This window comes from Sander vitreus, chromosome 19, assembly GCF_031162955.1.
Source record: "Sander vitreus isolate 19-12246 chromosome 19, sanVit1, whole genome shotgun sequence".
Classification (NCBI taxonomy): Eukaryota; Metazoa; Chordata; class Actinopteri; order Perciformes; family Percidae; genus Sander; species Sander vitreus.
In genome coordinates, this window is record NC_135873.1 from 18,803,615 (window position 1) to 18,821,705 (window position 18,091).

An 18,091-nucleotide genomic window follows, 5' to 3' on the forward strand; every position below is an offset into this window, starting at 1 on the left:
CATAGAGATGTTCCGATACCGATACCAGTATCGGCTCCGATACTGCCTAAAACGCTGGTATCGGGAAGTACTGGAGTTTATGCACCGATCCGATACCACGTAATAAAGCCCTAAAAAAAATCTACGTTAAAAGTAGTTTATTTATGTTCGTTTTCCGTTATAACCGACTGTCAAACTGCATAATAAAAGAAAGTTCTGTGGCATTCGTTGTTTGTGTTTGTTCATGTTTCACAAAGAGATTAACTAGAGCCAGACCGACATACAAAGATAGAAATAATATATACATCCATACAGGGATAGTAGTATACAGTTGTTAAAACATAATAAAATATATGACACACTGGTATCGGATCGGTACTTGGTATCGGCCGATACGCAAGTTCAGGTATCAGAATTGGTATCGGGAAACAAAAAATGGTATCGGGCCATCTCTAGAATTTCACCACGGGGTCAACAAAGTCTCATCTTTATCCACTAAATCATAACTTATTCATATTATTTTGTATTATCATTCTAATGCTGCAAAGTAACTAAAGCTATAAAATAAATAGTTAAGTAAAACGTACAATAGTCTATTTGACTCTGAATTGTGGTGGACTAGAAGTAGCCTAAGTAGGATTATATAACAAATACCCAATTAAAAGCACCTTACAATTGAATCGAAGTAGCTTACGGTAGGCTAAAGTTACTTTCCACCGCTGATAAAATGTAATGATAGGTGTAGGTGTAGCAAGACTAAACATTAATTCCTGACATGTTATCTGTCATTTGCTCGGTCACATTGCTGTCGACACTGACAGGACACAGATGTTGTCAGTTACCGTCTCTGGTTCTGGCTCTGACCACGGAACAGTGACGGGACAGCTTGTTTTAACACGGCGTAAAAAACTCCGGAAAATAATGTCCATGTCGCAAATGCATCCGTCTCTGCAGTCATTTCAACCACCGGATTGTAACGGGTTACTCCCATCACCAAAGGACACTATGGACATTTTTTTTTCTTATCATCCATTTATTTTTAATATCATTATGTTTTGGGGGGTGGGGAGTATTTGTTTATGGGACTGTGTTCGTTACCTGTTGCCCACGGTTGCCCCTTGGCGACTGATGTCGATGTCTGTGTTGCACACGGTGCATAACGCGTGATGAGGTAGCCTGGACATGTGGAGGCAAGGCATCTCTCCCGATAAGAAATCGTTCTGAACCTTTTTTTGAGGCAGTTCAGCCATGGCATGCAAGCCTACAGTTATTATCCGGCCAGCCTGGCTTGCTTGAATTGAATTGAACGTGCAAAGCATTTGGCTAGGAGGGGTAGGTGGGCGGAGGGTTAAAATGCAGCGCTCTGATTGGCTGAAAGCTTTTCACTCCACTTACATGCTGTGGCTCAGCGGCAGAATCAACGTCATAGATGTAGATTGCATAGAAACTGAAACCGGCGAAATGCCAGATGCAACAAAATGCGTACATAGAGAGCAGCGAATTGTACAAGCGTACTTAAGGGTCAAAATGCGTGCCAAGAGGCAGGTCTGGTAAATTCATCAAAGTCTGTGCCCATAACGCTATTTTCTAAGCGACTGTAGCTGTCATATGATTCACACGGTTTACATGGTAAATCAGCCCCCGAGGCTTTCAAGACAACGGAGTTGGTTTCGCCTTTTTTGCTCACCAAACGCTGCTGTGGCTGCCCTCCTTCTGCCATCTTTACTCTTTAGTGGGGGAGTTATACTCAGTAAACGTAATACAACTTTTTTTCTGCCACATGGCATCGTTTCGTCATTGATTACATGCCACTTTGCAACACAGTAATACAACAGAGACCTTATTTATTGATATTGATTGATTTCAATATTGATCGATCCAACACCAAAGATTCTTTTGTACCTTAAAATAATGTTTCCAAAATCGTTTCAGTGGTTTTGACTACGTTTAACAACTCTGGGCTAACCCACGAATTCATCAGTAACGTTAACTGTATAGATAGACCACTAATCTATTGGTAATTAAGCCAGCTAGCACACCCATGTCTGTCTGCCTCTGCCTTTAAATTCAACAAGCAGTACTGAAAGCAGCAGAACAGAAAAGACAAGAACTGAGAACATCTCTATATCAGTTCATTTATCGCAAGCAGGGTTTCCCGCAGCACTTTGCAGTTTAGGCGGCCGCCTTAACAACAGGCGCCTGCCGCCTTAACTAAGCCCTAATGAAATTCCATGTGGAGCAACAAGAGGAGTCACCATGGACTGATGCCAAGCGTTATGCCAGGATCAGACTAAACAAACTCAGGCTGATTTAGAGCCGCAGACAAACGTTCACAGTCGTACCTGATTATGAGGGTCAGACCAACCAACGTGTTTCCTTACCTATGGTAGTGTGACATCAGAGATCAGCCACCTGACGTCTGGGACGCTTCACCACCACCACGCAGAAAGTCTAGCATGTCACAATGGTTTGTCTTTTTCCACCTAGTGTGACATGTTCTATGACATGTTCCTGGACGTTGACCAATAGGAAGAGAGAGTGCTCTCTGGCGCACATATGTAACCATGGTGAAAAGAAGGAGAGACACTACTGACAAAACAGACCATAATGGCGGCTCATTTGGAATACGATCTCTTATTTCACGAAAATAGTTCACGAAACGTGTTTCAGAAAACATTTGATCTGAGAAATAGGCTGTGCAGTTGCTGAATCTGTCTTCATTTCAGATGGACAATGGTCTCTGCTGTAGCTTCACAGCACCCAAATCAAGCAGCTACACAAGCTTGGTCTGTTTCATATCCAAAAGCAACATCAGGTATGATGTTTCAAACCAACACATCTGAGTGACATTTAAAAGAAAGACTAAAATGCTCCAAAGAGACAACAGACCATAAAATGCATTTTGCATCATTAAACATTGTTTTCAACCTTTCCGTTCTGTCTTCTGAGACAAACATAACTTGTTTCATTCGCTACTATATAGTACCAACACTTTGCACTACGGTTTCTGCTCGCAGAACCAAAACACACTTTTCTCCACAAAATGCATTTGAGCAATTTATTCCAACATCACAGAGGAACTTAAAACCAAGGAAGCCCACTGTATTCTGTCAGAGGTCAGTCAGCTCCAGGGACTGAAATACTTGGATCAAGGACACGTGAGCCTGAGGATGCTTGATGCTGATATGGTCAGGTTTCCCCCTCACTACAGAGGAGAGCCAGTTGCGTGAAGAAATAGTTCTAAAGAAAACATTCAATAGGACTAAATAAAGCAGAATATAAGTATCTTACCTCTTTTTGGTTTAGGGAAGCTTTCGTGCAGGTGAAAAACTACTTTCTCCACAAAGTGCTGAATATTGCTGTGTTCTGGTCCTCGGACAAACACCATCCAGTCGTGGGTAAAGCCTTCCACTGTGGGTTTCTTTCGGAACTGGGCACGATGACCGAGTTCGAGTTTTACCTGAACAGCCCCCTGCCAAAGAAAACCATGTTGGGCAACTGCTCCAATTCAAGAAAAACTTTGAACAAACCAACATACGTGTTTGACAGAATACGGAAATAATTTCTAGCCAAAGAAACGCCTTCCGAACGCCGAAGTTAAAGAAATTCTATTATTTTGATATGGTGCTTTCACTCCAGTTTTTACATTGTGTCCTTGTTTCCTGCGAGAACGTCATTAAAACTCCACTCAAAAATCTGCAAGTGAATGAAACGTTTCTTTTCGACAAATCTAAGTTACACACCTACTTGAACCTGACTTACGACTTTTAATTATTAGCCTAAGTAACATTAGGCCTATTATAAAGCATATAACATATTACGTTTCCACTCATGCAGCAGTAAGCCTTTCCAAAAACTACTGAAATGTGCTCCCACTGTTTTCTACTATGGGGTAACGTTAACGTTAGCGATACATGACAGTTAAAATATACTGTAACGTTAAATTAAATTACAAGACCAAACTTGACAAAAGTTGACATTTTACCCGTTTTGCGTGCTACTTTATGCATTGCGTTTAACATCATGCCGAATTGAAGGATGGACTGTAACCTTAATTGGAAATTGCCTTAATTTACGCATTAGATAAGCGATAAGTAGAAATATATTAAAATTGTTTTCTGAGCGGAATTTTGCGTTAACGTTAACGTAACACTGTTCACTAAGGACATAGCGGCACTTATCGGCTCTAGCTAGCTGTAACGTTACGTCTTGAAAATCCTCGTTACGGAGTAAAAACCACCGACTCCTCCGGTGTGACAAAACAGCAAAATGTCCAAAAATATACTCCATTAGAGGGGACTGGCAAGCAAATCCTCCAACTGGCTACTTACCGAGTTGGCCATCCTTCAGGCCCCGCGTTACTATTATTTCATGGATAATGAGTTTTAAATGAGAGTAGAGGTGAGTACAGTTTGCCTATGACGGCGGACATGGTCTCTCCTGGACTGAATTCGGACTCAAGACTTTCAAAGCCTCGCCGGCTGTCAAAAACCTCACAATAACCTAGAGAAGTTCCGCTACGGACTTTCAAAATAAAACCCCTGCAGTGCAGCCCTTCTCGGTGTGTATGTTAAAGTTTATTGATGTATGCATGACATAGAAAACAGACCTTGTAGCTGTGTAAAACAACTGTAACGGCTGCTCTTTGTAGTGTCCATGTTAATCAATACATCAGTCACTGCTCTCACATTTCTTTACAACAGTATTTATCTTTTAGCATAATCTACCAATCAAAATGTATATGAGACACTAGTGCTGCTGGTTTGCCATGTGTATCTGACTGCAGCAGTTAGTAACACGATTTTTCTAATAAAAGTTTATTTTATTTTCACACATGTGAAAACTGTAGAACCAGCCATGGTTAGGACGATAGTTTTTACTTAACTATTTTTTTTTTGTGGGCATTTTTATCCTTTAATGGATAGAACACTAGCAGACAGGAAAGTGGGGAGAGAACGGGAGAAGACATGCAGCAAAGGGCCACAGGTCGGACTCGAGCCCTGGGCCGCTGTGGTAAGGACTGAGCATGGAGCGCACGCTCTACCAGGTGAGCTACCAGGATGCCCCTCTTAACTTTCAACATTACAGGGACATAGCACAACATTCTGGAACCTGTGCTTAGGCCAAACTGTTGAGAAATTGAGATAAAGCACAGCTTCATTACCTGACAAGCTATTCAATGACAATATAGTCTTTCCTTCTTGTCCATCATTTTATATTTCTTTATTTTGAAAGTGAAGTTATCTTATTACTCTTATATTTCCGTTGTATCTCGGCTAACCTAACAATGCAGAGGGGTAAGCGCACGCGCAGGTTGTTGTACCCGCTGGGCTGGCTGGGGCTGCAGACAGAGCACGAGAAGCAAAGAGCCAATAAGAGAACAGCAGACACACGGGGCCTCCAATCAGGTGGCCGCAACCATCCTGTAATTATGTTGCCTTCCAGTCCCGGGGGAAAACCGGCGAATGAAGCATGCTGCAGTTTATAGGAGACGTGTTCTTTTAGTGTGATTAAAATAGTTATTGTGACATTATTGTGACATACAATACATCGTCAACACCTGACTTATAATGAACAAACCTGCGAAAGGTTCAAGTCTTAAGCCTTTAGAGTCTAAAGACTTGGGTATACAGCCTAAATTATCAAAATGATATGACCACAATTTTTTGTCTCTTATAAACCATGTAGGCTAATCTGAATTTAGCAAATTACCATTGTGTGGAACTCTGTTGTTACCCATATTAAATAAAAATAATGTAATCAAATTGAAGTTTGGTTTCCCATTATACACAATTTGTTGAGATAAATAAAAAATAAAAAACAATGTTAATTGTATATTGTAAATTTGAAAGTGCAAAAGTACTGCCAATATTAAAATCAAAATGAGGTTAAAAAATAGTTACTAAAAGCATAGTTATCACACCACGATACTTTGATTGGGCCCATATTTTAATGTTATTTACTTTAGTATTCTGTGTTATTTTTAGGTTCTTGCCTTCTTAGTTCACACTTGAAAATTTGATCTCAAACTCATGGAAAATACCTTCTTAGATAAAGGTCAAAACAATAATAATTTCATTTTAATATAGGTAGCCATTGAATTCCTAGAGTCCTCATATCTCACTCTGTATACAAGCATTATAGTCTATTATATAAGGGAATTATTTACCCAACTGAATATAAGCTCTGGTGTTTATTATATACTATATATGTTAACATGTCTCAAAGCTTTCTCATTACGTTTTAATTAACGTCTTCATTGTTACACTAAGGCTGTTCCACCATGAATTGCAGTGAAAGATATGGTGTGTGACAGCGCGGTCTCAATCCGTTTTGGTCCTCAGTACTCGCCGTAGTTGCATGCGGGTTTCTTTGATGGAGGCTGGATGAATAAGGTAAAGTTAAGGCAGCAACATGTATAACTTTGACTGAGAGACTTAAAATGTTACTTCGTCTACTACAGGAGGAATACAGTCCAGTCGGCTTTAATATTACAAATGCACGGCCAGTTGAATAGCTTTAGCTTCTGTATTGATAACTCCATTGTAGCTAACGTTGCTATTACCGTTAGCTAACGTTATATTTGGATTATTAACGTCAGTCTATCGAAATAACGTAAATTTACGCTACTCCTAGAATCTTACATGAAGATGTTATAACGTTAACAGAGTAGTAAACTATGCATATTCTTACAACGGGGATACGTAGGTAATGTTATACATCGTAAGAACACCACTTCAGCTAGCTAGCTATATCTTAATTTGCTAGCTTGTATGTTGTATTTTATTTGATTATAATTAGTAGCATCTTGTCCAAAAAAAGTTTGTGCTAAAGTTCTCTTACATTACTGGTTCTGTATGTACGACATGTAGGTAGCTACATAAAAGCGACTAGTTGAGATAACACTGGTAATTTAGCTACCTCGTAGGATTTCATGGGACAAATACAAATTAATTGATTGACTAGCTAGCTTGAGAGAACGCGCTATACTAAACCCCATTTAAAAATCTCTCAACCTAATGTTCACTAACTTGTTAGCAAGATATTGCAATGCACTAAACGCCACTGAAAGCATTGCCTGACAGAGCAGAAAGCATCCTTTCATTCGGCACAAATATAATCAACCAACCGGCATGGTTCATAACAACAACCATCATTCAGCTGATGTAACACCTGCTAGATGCTACTGTAGTTTATTAAGTAACGTTAGCTATAATATGGAGTTAAATTTCATATAGTGTGGAAGCAAGGTGGCAGGTCACCACCATGGGGAGCAGAGAATTCAGCTGCTCTGCTCCCTGTCTCTGGAATTCATTACCACCCCAACTCAGAAACATTGAGTCATTCCCCCATTTCAAATTGCAACTCAAAACACATCTGTTTAAAACTGCCTATTCCACTTGATGTCAATTGCTCTGCCTCTTTCTGTTGTTTCTATTTTGTTCTTTATTTTTATTTATATTTTTTTGCTGCTTTTAAATGTCTTATGTATCCCTGTACAGTGTCCTTGAGTACAGAGAAAAGTGCCTTTTAAATAAAATGTATTATTATTATTATTATTAAAAGAGTGAATTGAGTGATGATGATTTTTATCACAACAGCAGTAATTATAGGCCTACTTTATATGATCAAGTAAACCAGCTATGTGTACCACAGTATGCAGAGCGCAGTACTCAATGCTAAGGGTTTTGCTTAGTTTATGACAATTGTCGGGTTAGTACTGTTACTAACAGAGTTACTGTACTGTCAGGTGGTTATATTGGAGGTATTAGAGCTCTTTGGTTAAATGACTACTGATGGCATTTTGAATCTTTTTAACCAGACTATTTAGCGTGCCACAGAAATCTCTGTCTTGTTTTGAAATCTGCATGTGCATTGTTTGTTTGATTGTGCCTAGCTCAGATGGCACGCCAGATATATTGTGCAGTGATGAAACAACTTTTTACATACACCATTAGTCTACATTACAAACAAAGACCTGTGTCTCCTCTCCCAAGCTCTACAAAAAGCACAGCTCCAGACTATTAGAATGTTATAAAGCAGAGATAAAGGATATTTTACTAAAAAGTTTGGTGTAAGAGCAATGCGACATTAAATGGACTTCAAATTACGTCTCACCTAAATAACCTGGCGAGCAATGCCTTTGCCCTACAGGAGCGGCCTGCTTAACAGCTAACGCTAATGTGCCTGAATGTACTGGGCCCATGGACACCATGGAAGTTCAATTCTCACATATGGCTTTACACTACAGTTGTTTTTCATGGAAATATGTTTGCAATTTTGGGTTTGTACCATAGTGTACTACTCCTGGAAAGAGATACACAAACTGTAGTCAGTTAATAAAAAGTTTAGCTCTGTTCTACTAGAAAACCACTCTTATCTTAACAAAAAACAGCTCATTTAAGCTAGTTTATAACAAAATAATTAAATATAGTGTTCACATGGAACTACTACCACCTGCCCACTTGAATTTATTAAATAAATAGTTCAGCCCAACTGAAAAAAAATATTATTATTGACTCACCTTCATGTTAGTAGAAATATGGTGACGTGTAGAATATAAAGTGCAACAAAGTTCTGTAAAGCTAACAGACAGCCCAGTCAAAAGGACAGACTGACCAAACAAATTACTATCCCATCTCCATGGTTTCCTAAAGCCTGCTGGGCTCTCGCTGCTTCCTGCGCACATCTGAAACTCTTCCCTGGAACAGTTGTTCGACGCTGTGAATATGACTCATGCCCTGGTCAAGTACTTTTCATCCAAAATAACAAAATAAAAGATGACAAATGGTTAAACAAACATCTTTTTTGCCGACTGTCGTAAAACTAGTGTGCAGCAAGTAGTCTCTTTCTTTATTAATTTATGTTAGATGTATTGAATAGAAGTTGTTGTACTGTACATATGTCACATCTGGGCTGCTGTGTAAGATGACTCTTTCCCTGCTGTAATTACCACATTATAAGCTCATTTATTACATAATGTAAACATGATAGTCATATGAGAATTTTGTAATATAATATAGATGAGAGATGACAAAGAATAATAGGACTGCGACTAACATTCTTTTTCATTATCAATATCAACCAAACTATTGACGATTTTTCACATTTGGTTCACTCAAGTTACCAAAAACCAAAATCTGTCATAACTTCAGTGGGAGGTGAAGGTTTTAGTTTTAAAGACACCCTAATATGGAGTTTCCCTGTCCAATTGAACTTGGCGGACTAAATGCAAAGCAGATCCCTGAGTGTCTGTACGAACAGCTGACTGCAGCATCAGGTGGATACAGTCAATCACAAATGAAAGGCATTGTGTTTCACAAGCTGTCAGTCAAAGCGTTTTTTCACGCTGAGCCACGCCCCCTTTCATATCAATCGATAAGAGATTAAAAATGAAGTTATGAGAAAAATGAGCACCTGAACAACATTTCCTTTGGGAAAAATGTGTTTAAAGTGTACTTTGTCAGATGCGGTTTATGGCCTATACTGCACCCAGCTAGGCCTGTAACAATTATTACATACAGTGGTGTGAAAAAGTGTTTGCCCCCTTCCTCATTTCCTGTTCCTTTGCATGTTTGTCACACTTAAGTGTTTCGGAACATCAAACCAATTTAAACAAAAGTCAAGGACAACATAAGTAAACACAAAATGCAATTTGTAAATGAAGGTGTTTATTATTAAAGGAGAAAAAAAATCCAAACCATCATGGCCCTGTGTGAAAAAGTGATTGCCCCCATTGTTAAAACATACTATAACTGTGGTTGTCCACACCTGAGTTCAATTTCTCTAGCCACACCCAGGCCTGATTATTGCCACACCTGTTCACAATCAAGGCATCACTTAAATAGGAGCTGCTTGACACAGTAAGGTCCACCAGAAGATCCTTAAAAGCTACACATCATGCCGAGACCCAAAGAAATTCAGGAACAATTGAGAAAGAAAGTAATTGAGATCTATCAGTCTGGAAAGGGTTATAAAGCCATTTCCAAAGCTTTGGGAATCCAGCGAACCACAGTGAGAGCCATTATCCACAAATGGCGAAGACATGGAACAGTGGTGAACCTTCCCAGGAGTGGCCGGCCGCCCAAAATTACCCCAAGAGCGCAGCGACGACTCATCCAAGAGGTCACAAAAGACCCCACAACAACGTCCAAAGAACTGCAGGCCTCACTTGCCTCAGTTAAGGTCAGCGCTCATGCCTCCACCATCAGGAAAAGACTGGGCAAAAATGGCCTGCATGGCAGAGTTCCAAGGAGAAAACCACTGCTGAGCAAAAAGAACATCAAAGCTTGTCTCACTTCTCCAGAACACATCTTGATGATCCCCAAGACTTTTGGGACAACATTCTGTGGACCGATGAGACAAAAGTGGAACTCTTTGGAAGGTGTGTGTCCAAGTATATCTGGCGTAGAAGGAACACTGCATTTCATAAAAAGAACATTATACCAACTGTAAAATATGGTGGTGGTAGTGTGATGGTCTGGGGCTGTTTTGCTGCTTCAGGACCTGGAAGACTTGCCGTGATAAAAGGAACTATGAATTCTGCTGTCTACCAAGAGATCCTGAAGGAGAATGTCCGACCATCTGTTCGTGTACTCAAGCTGAAACGAACTTGGGTTCTGCAGCAGGACAATGATCCTAAACACACCAGCAAGTCCACCACCAAATGGCTGAAGAAAAACTAAATGAAGACTTTGGAGTGGCCTAGCCAAAGTCCTGACCTGAATCCTATTGAGATGTTGTGGTATGACCTTAAAAAGGCCATTCATGCTCGAAAACCCTCTAATGTAACTGAATTAGGACAATTCTGCAAAGATGAGTGGGCCAAAATTCCTCCAGGACGCTGTAAAAGCCTCATTGCACGTTATCGCAAACGCTTGGTTGCAGTTGTTGCTGCTAAGGGTGGCCCAACCAGTTATTAGGTTTAGGGGGCAATCACTTTTTCACACAGGGCCATGATGGTTTGGATTTTTTTTCACCTTTTAATAATTAACACCTTCATTTACAAATTGCATTTTGTGTTTACTTGTGTTGTCCTTGACTATTGTTTAAATTGGTTTGATGTTCCGAAACACTTAAGTGTGACAAACATGCAAAGGAACAGGAAATGAGGAAGGGGGCAAACACTTTTTCACACCACTGTAATTGTCTAATCGCAATTTTTTTTTCTGTTTCTGAGTTTAACCGCAATGAATTTCTAACATTAGTCCTAAGGTTAACTGTTGATTTTTTGTTTTATGATAATGAAGAGGCGTGGTTTACTTCATAGGCTGTGTACCTGTGTTATTACATTATCTGGGTCACCTAAACATACAGTATGTAACTTTCTGCCGCTAGGGGTCTCTCAACCCAAACAATGGATTGTAAACACAGACGTTTGATGACGTAGGGAAGTTGCGTGAAATTATGGGAGTTTTTATTGCTAAACGCTATCGTTGATTAGAATGCATCTGTTCACGGACGAGTTTACCCATTCAAGTTTATTCACGTTACGTTTAGTAACGTTTATTCATGTCATACTAATAAAATAGCTGCAGTTTCCCGAACATAATTACGTTTTTCTTGATTCAATCTGTATTGGTAGCTGGCTGACCAGTTAGCTAGTGAGCCGGCAAGCTAACATTAGCGGCTAACGTTAGCAGGTTTTACCACACTATCACAGTATATTTCACATGCCAATGTCACCTTTTGGATTTTACCGGGTGGACGGGGTTTGTTGTAACGCTAGCTAGCTACTAGGGGTGGTACGGTTCATGAAAAAACAGCCGAACCGCTCGGTCCGCCTGTCTCGGTCCGGAGCGTGTGTGTGCCGCACGGTTCGACACATGCGCAATGTAGCCTCGTGCCAGTCAGGTGCCCGTATGTGACCTCAGACAGTGTGTTTCCCTTTTGCGCGAAAGAAGAGGTGTGAACAAGTTACCAACAAAACGTACAGCTAAAAACCGTGCAAACCATTTCAGACCGTCCTGCCAACCAGTATACATTTTAACATCAATGTACTGTAACGTTTTTTCATTCTAAAGTCGCTGAAGCGGCTGCAGTTTAGATCCTGTCGGGTCTCTGCAGCGGGGCTGCTCAGTTCTCCCCGCGACTGATGCGCGCACACCATGTGTGGTGGATGCAGGAAAAAACGGAGATGAGACGTATACAGGAGGACCTGACAGCTACGCTCGTTATTGTAAGTGCAATGATAAGTCCAATAAGTACTTTATCAAACTGTATGACTGTGTCCCAGGCCAGGATAGGAAATTAACTAACAATGTAAACTGTTTTTATGTTTAACATTTTGTGACTTATTCAAAAGACGGAGCTTTAAGAGTTCCTCTCTTTTTCTTTTAAAGGATACATTTTTGTAAGAGCTACACTGAAGTTGGCAGTTTGATAAATGCAAGTTATTTCAATTGATATTCTGTAATATTTCAATCTTCATGTGCTAAAAAGGCACATAAGTTCCTGTAGATGGCAATACACATTCTCCTTTTTCTGCCAAATAAATGAAAAGCATGTTGAAATCATCAATGTCTTCCCTCTTGCTGTATCAAAATCTCACCTAGCTTTCCTCAGAGATGGTCCCAATAATGTGCTTAAAGTCAAGTCAAATTCAGTTTGTGCATGTTTACATGAACTATATAATTATTTAATACTGTATCCTACATTGTGGATAATTAAGCTATATATCATATGCTGAAGTATATTTCTGGAGTGTTAAAGATTAAAAGAAAAAATAACAAGAACCGTACAGAACCGAAAACTGTGACCCTAAAACCGTGATATGAACCGAACCGTGGGTTTTGTGAACCGTACCACCTCTACTAGCTACTCAACGAGGCTGAGAGACGGGTGTGGGTGGGGATTGCAGGGGGACTCTCCGCGGCGGCGATGATGTTCGATTGCTGTTGTTAGCAGCAGCAGAACATCTCCCCCTTTACTTTTCTGTAATCTTAACTATTCGTTTTGGTGCTTAACCCACTTGTTGTCGGGTTAATTTAGCTAGCTAACTGTAAAGACAGCTAAACGCAAAGGGGGGAGAAATTCGGCAGGGAGGAGATTTTCGGTACAAACACCGTTAGCGTTTACGGAGACGTAGCTAGCTAGCTAACATTATGGATGGCCGATGTTTTGACTAAGATGCCTGGGTCTGATATTCTCTGTTTCCCGACACATTAAACTGCCGTTAGCGTCGTAAGCACCTGCTGGGGCTAACGGTAACTAGCTATTGCTACATGTCCCCGCTGTGTTGTCAGCTAGCATCCTGAATTATGTCTCTTTGTGCCGGGGGAGTGAGGCAGGCAGAGCGGAGTGTGCTAGCTGGCTAAATTAGCATTAGATTAATTGTCTATCTATACAGCTAACGTTACTAGTGAACTTATTCGTGGGTTAGCGCAGTGCTGCTTTTATCCATGGTCAAAACAATCATACTAAAAATAACTTGATCAGCGTGTTGAACGATGTTGTACCCCTATGATGTTATCCACCAAGCATTAGCTGGCATTAATGTTAGCTACTTGTCAACCAGCACATACATTGTAGTAACATTAAGCTGGATTAATATTGATATGTATCAATACATAAGGTTTCTGCTGTATTACTGTGTTGCAAAGTGGCATGTAATTAATCACAAAATGATGCATTTTGGCAGAAAAAGCAGTGTTACCAGTATTTTTTTTCTGTGACATTGTATGATTTACAATTACTCTCAAACGTAGCATCTGGGTGCCCATGTTTTGACGGAAGTTACGAGTAACTAGAGGGTGAAAGGTTACGACGCCACTGACGGGCGACTAAATGAAACGTGACGTGTCTGAAAATAAAATAACAGATTTCTCTGGGTTTGCCATTTGATGGAAACATTTGGGATAGTGTAACTACACAACTCAAAAAAATATATAACATAGGTATGGTCGTTTTTAGACATTTTAATGCAGAAAAGTTACATATTGTACCTTTTAACAGTGTATTTGTTTGAAAAAGTAATACATAGATAAATATTTTTTAATTTGACTGAAAGAGTCAATTATATTGTTAATCGCAATAAATAAATTCGGACACAATTAATTGTACAGCAACATTTTTAATTGTTCCAGCTTTAGATATACCCCCCAGCCACCAGGTTAATGTTGTGATGGAGATATTGTCATGTCATGTGGTCCATCTTTATACAGTCTATGGTGTCAGGTCAGCTGATCATAAAAACATTGCTCCACACACAGCACTACTAGTGGTCCAAACCTCCACAGGGGGGCTTTCATTTGTCAGCTTTAAACATATTGTTATCTGAGGTGTCTGCCTCCCTCTCAGTTTAGTTTGTGGTACGTAAAGGAAATTATAAAAAAAAAAATGTTAGGCAAAAACTTCACCTTCCCCCATTACTGAGTGTGACCTGTAAACTGATTGTTATTAATAGTTTGTTAGGAAATAGAAAGAGGCTTCCTGGACTTACAATATGAGAAACATCCTAGAGGAAACAAAAAAGGTCCCCATTGGCGTTACAGGCGTTCTTTCAATGCAGGGTTCCCTGGCAGAATAGATAGCGGAGATAGTGAAGGGGAGAATGCAACATTTATACATGCCCTGTCAGCGTGTACGCCAGACTAACTACGTCCATACAGGCTCCATTCATTTGGCAGAATACGCTCAAATGTATGCTTTTCAGCTTAATTGCCTAGTTTTTTAGTTGACCTATGACATTTCAAAAGTAACTTTCCCAACACTGATTGTTACTCGTCATGTTTGGAGGCTACTGTGGCACTTTATTTGCTCAGGCTGAAGTGAGTTAGTATTTTGAAAAAAAAAAGTGAGGCTCAATATGCATCACCCAGTGTAACTGACTGGGTGCATGTACTGGGACAGGACTGGCGGCGCTGCAGAACCTTCCTGACAATCCTCCGCTTTTTAAGTGTTCTTCAGTATCAAAGCCCCACCCCACCCCAAATAATCAAAACTGGTCAGTGCAACCCCCCAGAAACCTATTATAATTTCCTTTACATAAATAGACATTTGCAACATAACTTGATGCAGAAAATGCACAAATTCTTGCTCCCAGAATGCAGGAAATGAAGTGTTTGATATGCTCCCAAGTGGAGATCTCAACCCTCCCCCAATGTTGAACTCTAAGTTAAGCCCTTGCATTGAGTGATAGTTGTCAGTACGCAGCAGAACATGACATGTTCATAGTTCATAAAATCGGGGCTCACATTCTAACTAACAAGTCTAACTCACTATGTCTATGAAACATTATACTTCCTGTCTCTTGTAAAAGTTCACACACAACCACTTTTAACGTGACATTTTCCAAAATATTTTGTTGAAAAACAATAACATTGATGTTCAAGCTCATATTCATTACATTAAAGCAGGTAGCGCCATGGTCCTGGTCACACAAACCAGACACATTCAATATCCAAATAAAATCCGTCCATGGCCCCTTTCTTTCATTTCCTATTTTTGACTTGGTCATAGAAAATTGATTTTGAAATTAAAATTTGGGTTGGATTCATAAGTGAATAACGACATAATACATCATATTTTCATTTTCTAATTTTGGATTCTTATTAAATGTAAAAAGAAGGAATGATAACCAGATCTCTCCGGCCCCCTACCTGATATATGTTTTGTATCTTGTCACCCTTTTCACCACTCCACAGTTTGCAGGTCAGTGTGTCATATGTTAAAGAATCCAATCACCTGTGTTGCTGTACTATATTGTTATCAGGCCTTCCCATGGCCCTGAAAGAGAGTGCGTTGTGCCTGTCTGCCCTGTGTAGAGTGCAGCGGCGAGTGTCCCACAGTAAAGCCTCCTGCTGTCATTTCTAAAGCCCTGTTGGCTCAACACTGTTCATGCATTGTCCTCTCTCCTATTGCTAATGCAGAGCTAGCAATACAGGCCGGCCCATATTGTTTTGCTGTAAGGTACATACGCTGTAGAATCCACTGGAACACGTTGCTCTACAAAGTTTATTTGAGGTTTAACTGACCATTGACAGTTTTTAAATTAGAGAAGAGGCCAGCTACTTCATAATGATAATGATTACTGAGTTATTATTAGTTTCAGTAACAAAGTAAACTTCTAGCAGCCACATCCTTGTCAAACTCCTACAGACTATCACTGACATACCAATAGTGACATGTGGCTGTTAATGATGATCAGCCTTGTTGTCTACTAGCCTGGATAGATAAGCCTTTGACCGTGCCTGTGTGAGTGTGTGTGTGTGGCATGTAGGTGTAGAGTAGCCAGAGCAGAGACCTACCGGTTTATGTTGCCATGAAGATGAGCGCAGCGTATGGGAGCGCTGCGAGGCGTACGGAGCAGGGTGGCCCACAGCACTGCCGGCTGTCTGATCACTGAGATAACTGCTGGGGGGGTTGGGGAGGGGGCTGGTGGCGGGGGGACTACTGGCTACACAAGGCTCCTATTTCCTGTGTGTGTATTGTAATGTTAAACCTTATTAACACTTTACAGATCTTTTTTTTTTTTTTTTTACTTGAAATTATTGATATTTTAATTTAAAGCTTTTTTCAGATATTTAAATTTTTTCAGATAACAGCCTGTGATGTCATTCTGTTTTAGTTTTGTTCTCCAAACTCAAACCATTGAATAGTTTCTTTCTGTCCAGAGAAAGCATTGTAGGCTACAGTAGTGGTGTCTGTAGGACTGTTACTATTATTTTATTCAACATTCATTCAAGTCATTTTAATTGTTCTGTCTGTAAAATGCCAATAAATAGTGAATAATACTCGTAGCAATTTTCCAAAGCCCAAGGTGACACTTTTTTTTAAATTAATTGATGAATTGTTATGTCAAGAATTAGTAAAAAAGAAAATGTTTTAAGAGCGCAAGATGATGTCTGGCTTTGTCCAACCAACAGTCCAGAACTGGAAGAATTTACAATGATATTAAACTAAGAACATTTAAATCCTCACAATGGAGACGCTGGACACAGGAATTGTTGGCAGTTTGTCCTGATTAATTACTTCAAATGACTCGTTGATTATCAAAGTAGTTGTAAATGCAGTACGCCTGTGAGCACATGGGTGACCAGTACACATTCTTCCAACAGTGTCACACAATGCCACTCTAACCCACCTAAAACAGGTTAGTCAGTATGACTTTACATTTACCACAAAATGTAAGCAAAATGCCCCAATATTCTCCAGTTCCAGCTGCTTATTGGTAATATTAGCCTCCTGTGATAGTAAACAGAATTCCTCTGGCTGTAGGACTGTTGGTTGGACCAAACAAGCAAACTGAACTTGTGATGATGGCCATCTTTCACGTTTTCTTTGAACTTTTTTGACTATTTTCTGACATTTTATAGACCAAACAATTTTTCGCAAAGTTAAGAAAACATCAGCACATGAAGCCATATGAAAATAATTTGTAGTTGCAGCTGTAGCTGACATTAAAATGCCCCCCCCCCCTCATTCCTGTCTTCAGCTGTCTTTTCTAATAAAGGCCAAACAAATAATCTTTAAACATTTCTGCTCGTACATCCCCACGTTTTGGCACAGGCACCATAACTATTCTTTCTTTATATACCAAACTTTGAGAAATATATTTTTTAATTAAAGACAACATTAAGTCCACATTCTTAAGTGTTGAATGTTGTCTAAAGACAAGTTTGTCCTAAATAAACTGGTTAAGTTTTCAGAACTAGTTGTCTTTTCTAAATTGGCTAAATGTGATTTGAATTTAAATTTGGAACTATCCGATTAAGAAGTAAACCAGATACAATCTGAATTTGGATACAGTAAATTGAGTGCCAACTTCCAATACTAAACTTAGCACAAAAAGTAAGGAAATTTGTGTTTGGTAGATTATTTCTCTGTGGTAACAATGCTTTTTGGCAATACATCTTATACCGCTGGAAAGCCTGTTTAGTTCCCTTTCAAATGGTGTCCCATTTGTAAGGAACATGCATTTGTGGGATGAGCAGCAGCGCTGAGTATGTGAAAAATTTGCCAAATCTTCTCTGCCAATGCCAAACAGCTTATTCTGCCACTGACTCATTTGGTGGATTGGATGATTCTGCCTACGGCGTAGGGTCAAAGTGTGGAGAACGTAATGCTGATTGCTGCACCGATAGAGTAACACCTTTTGGTGGAGGCAGTGTGA

At 39.7% G+C, this 18,091-nt stretch overlaps 2 protein-coding genes across 3 annotated transcripts in view; one reads left to right on the forward strand and one right to left on the reverse strand.

Annotated features, from left to right (window-relative positions):
• The window catches only part of mllt3 (MLLT3 super elongation complex subunit), a 105,782-nt gene extending 101,358 nt beyond the window's left edge, over positions 1 to 4,424 (reverse strand). The window contains exons 1-2 of the mRNA XM_078276458.1: positions 4,311 to 4,424; positions 3,271 to 3,451 (exon numbers count right to left, since the gene is read on the reverse strand). Coding sequence (XP_078132584.1) covers positions 3,271 to 3,451; positions 4,311 to 4,322 — 193 coding nt within the window. The 5' untranslated portion in view covers positions 4,323 to 4,424. The remainder of the gene's footprint in view (positions 1 to 3,270; positions 3,452 to 4,310) is intronic.
• A 1,862-nt stretch (positions 4,425 to 6,286) lies between these two features.
• Positions 6,287 to 18,091, forward strand: part of focad (focadhesin) — a 79,266-nt gene continuing 67,461 nt past the window's right edge. The window contains exons 1-2 of one of the 2 annotated variants that reach the window (XM_078275514.1): positions 6,325 to 6,374; positions 12,003 to 12,157. In XM_078275514.1, coding sequence (XP_078131640.1) covers positions 12,074 to 12,157 — 84 coding nt within the window. In that variant the 5' untranslated portion in view covers positions 6,325 to 6,374; positions 12,003 to 12,073. Of the gene's footprint in view, positions 6,375 to 12,002; positions 12,158 to 18,091 lie in introns of both variants that reach the window. The other variant, XM_078275515.1, reaches the window with a different exon arrangement.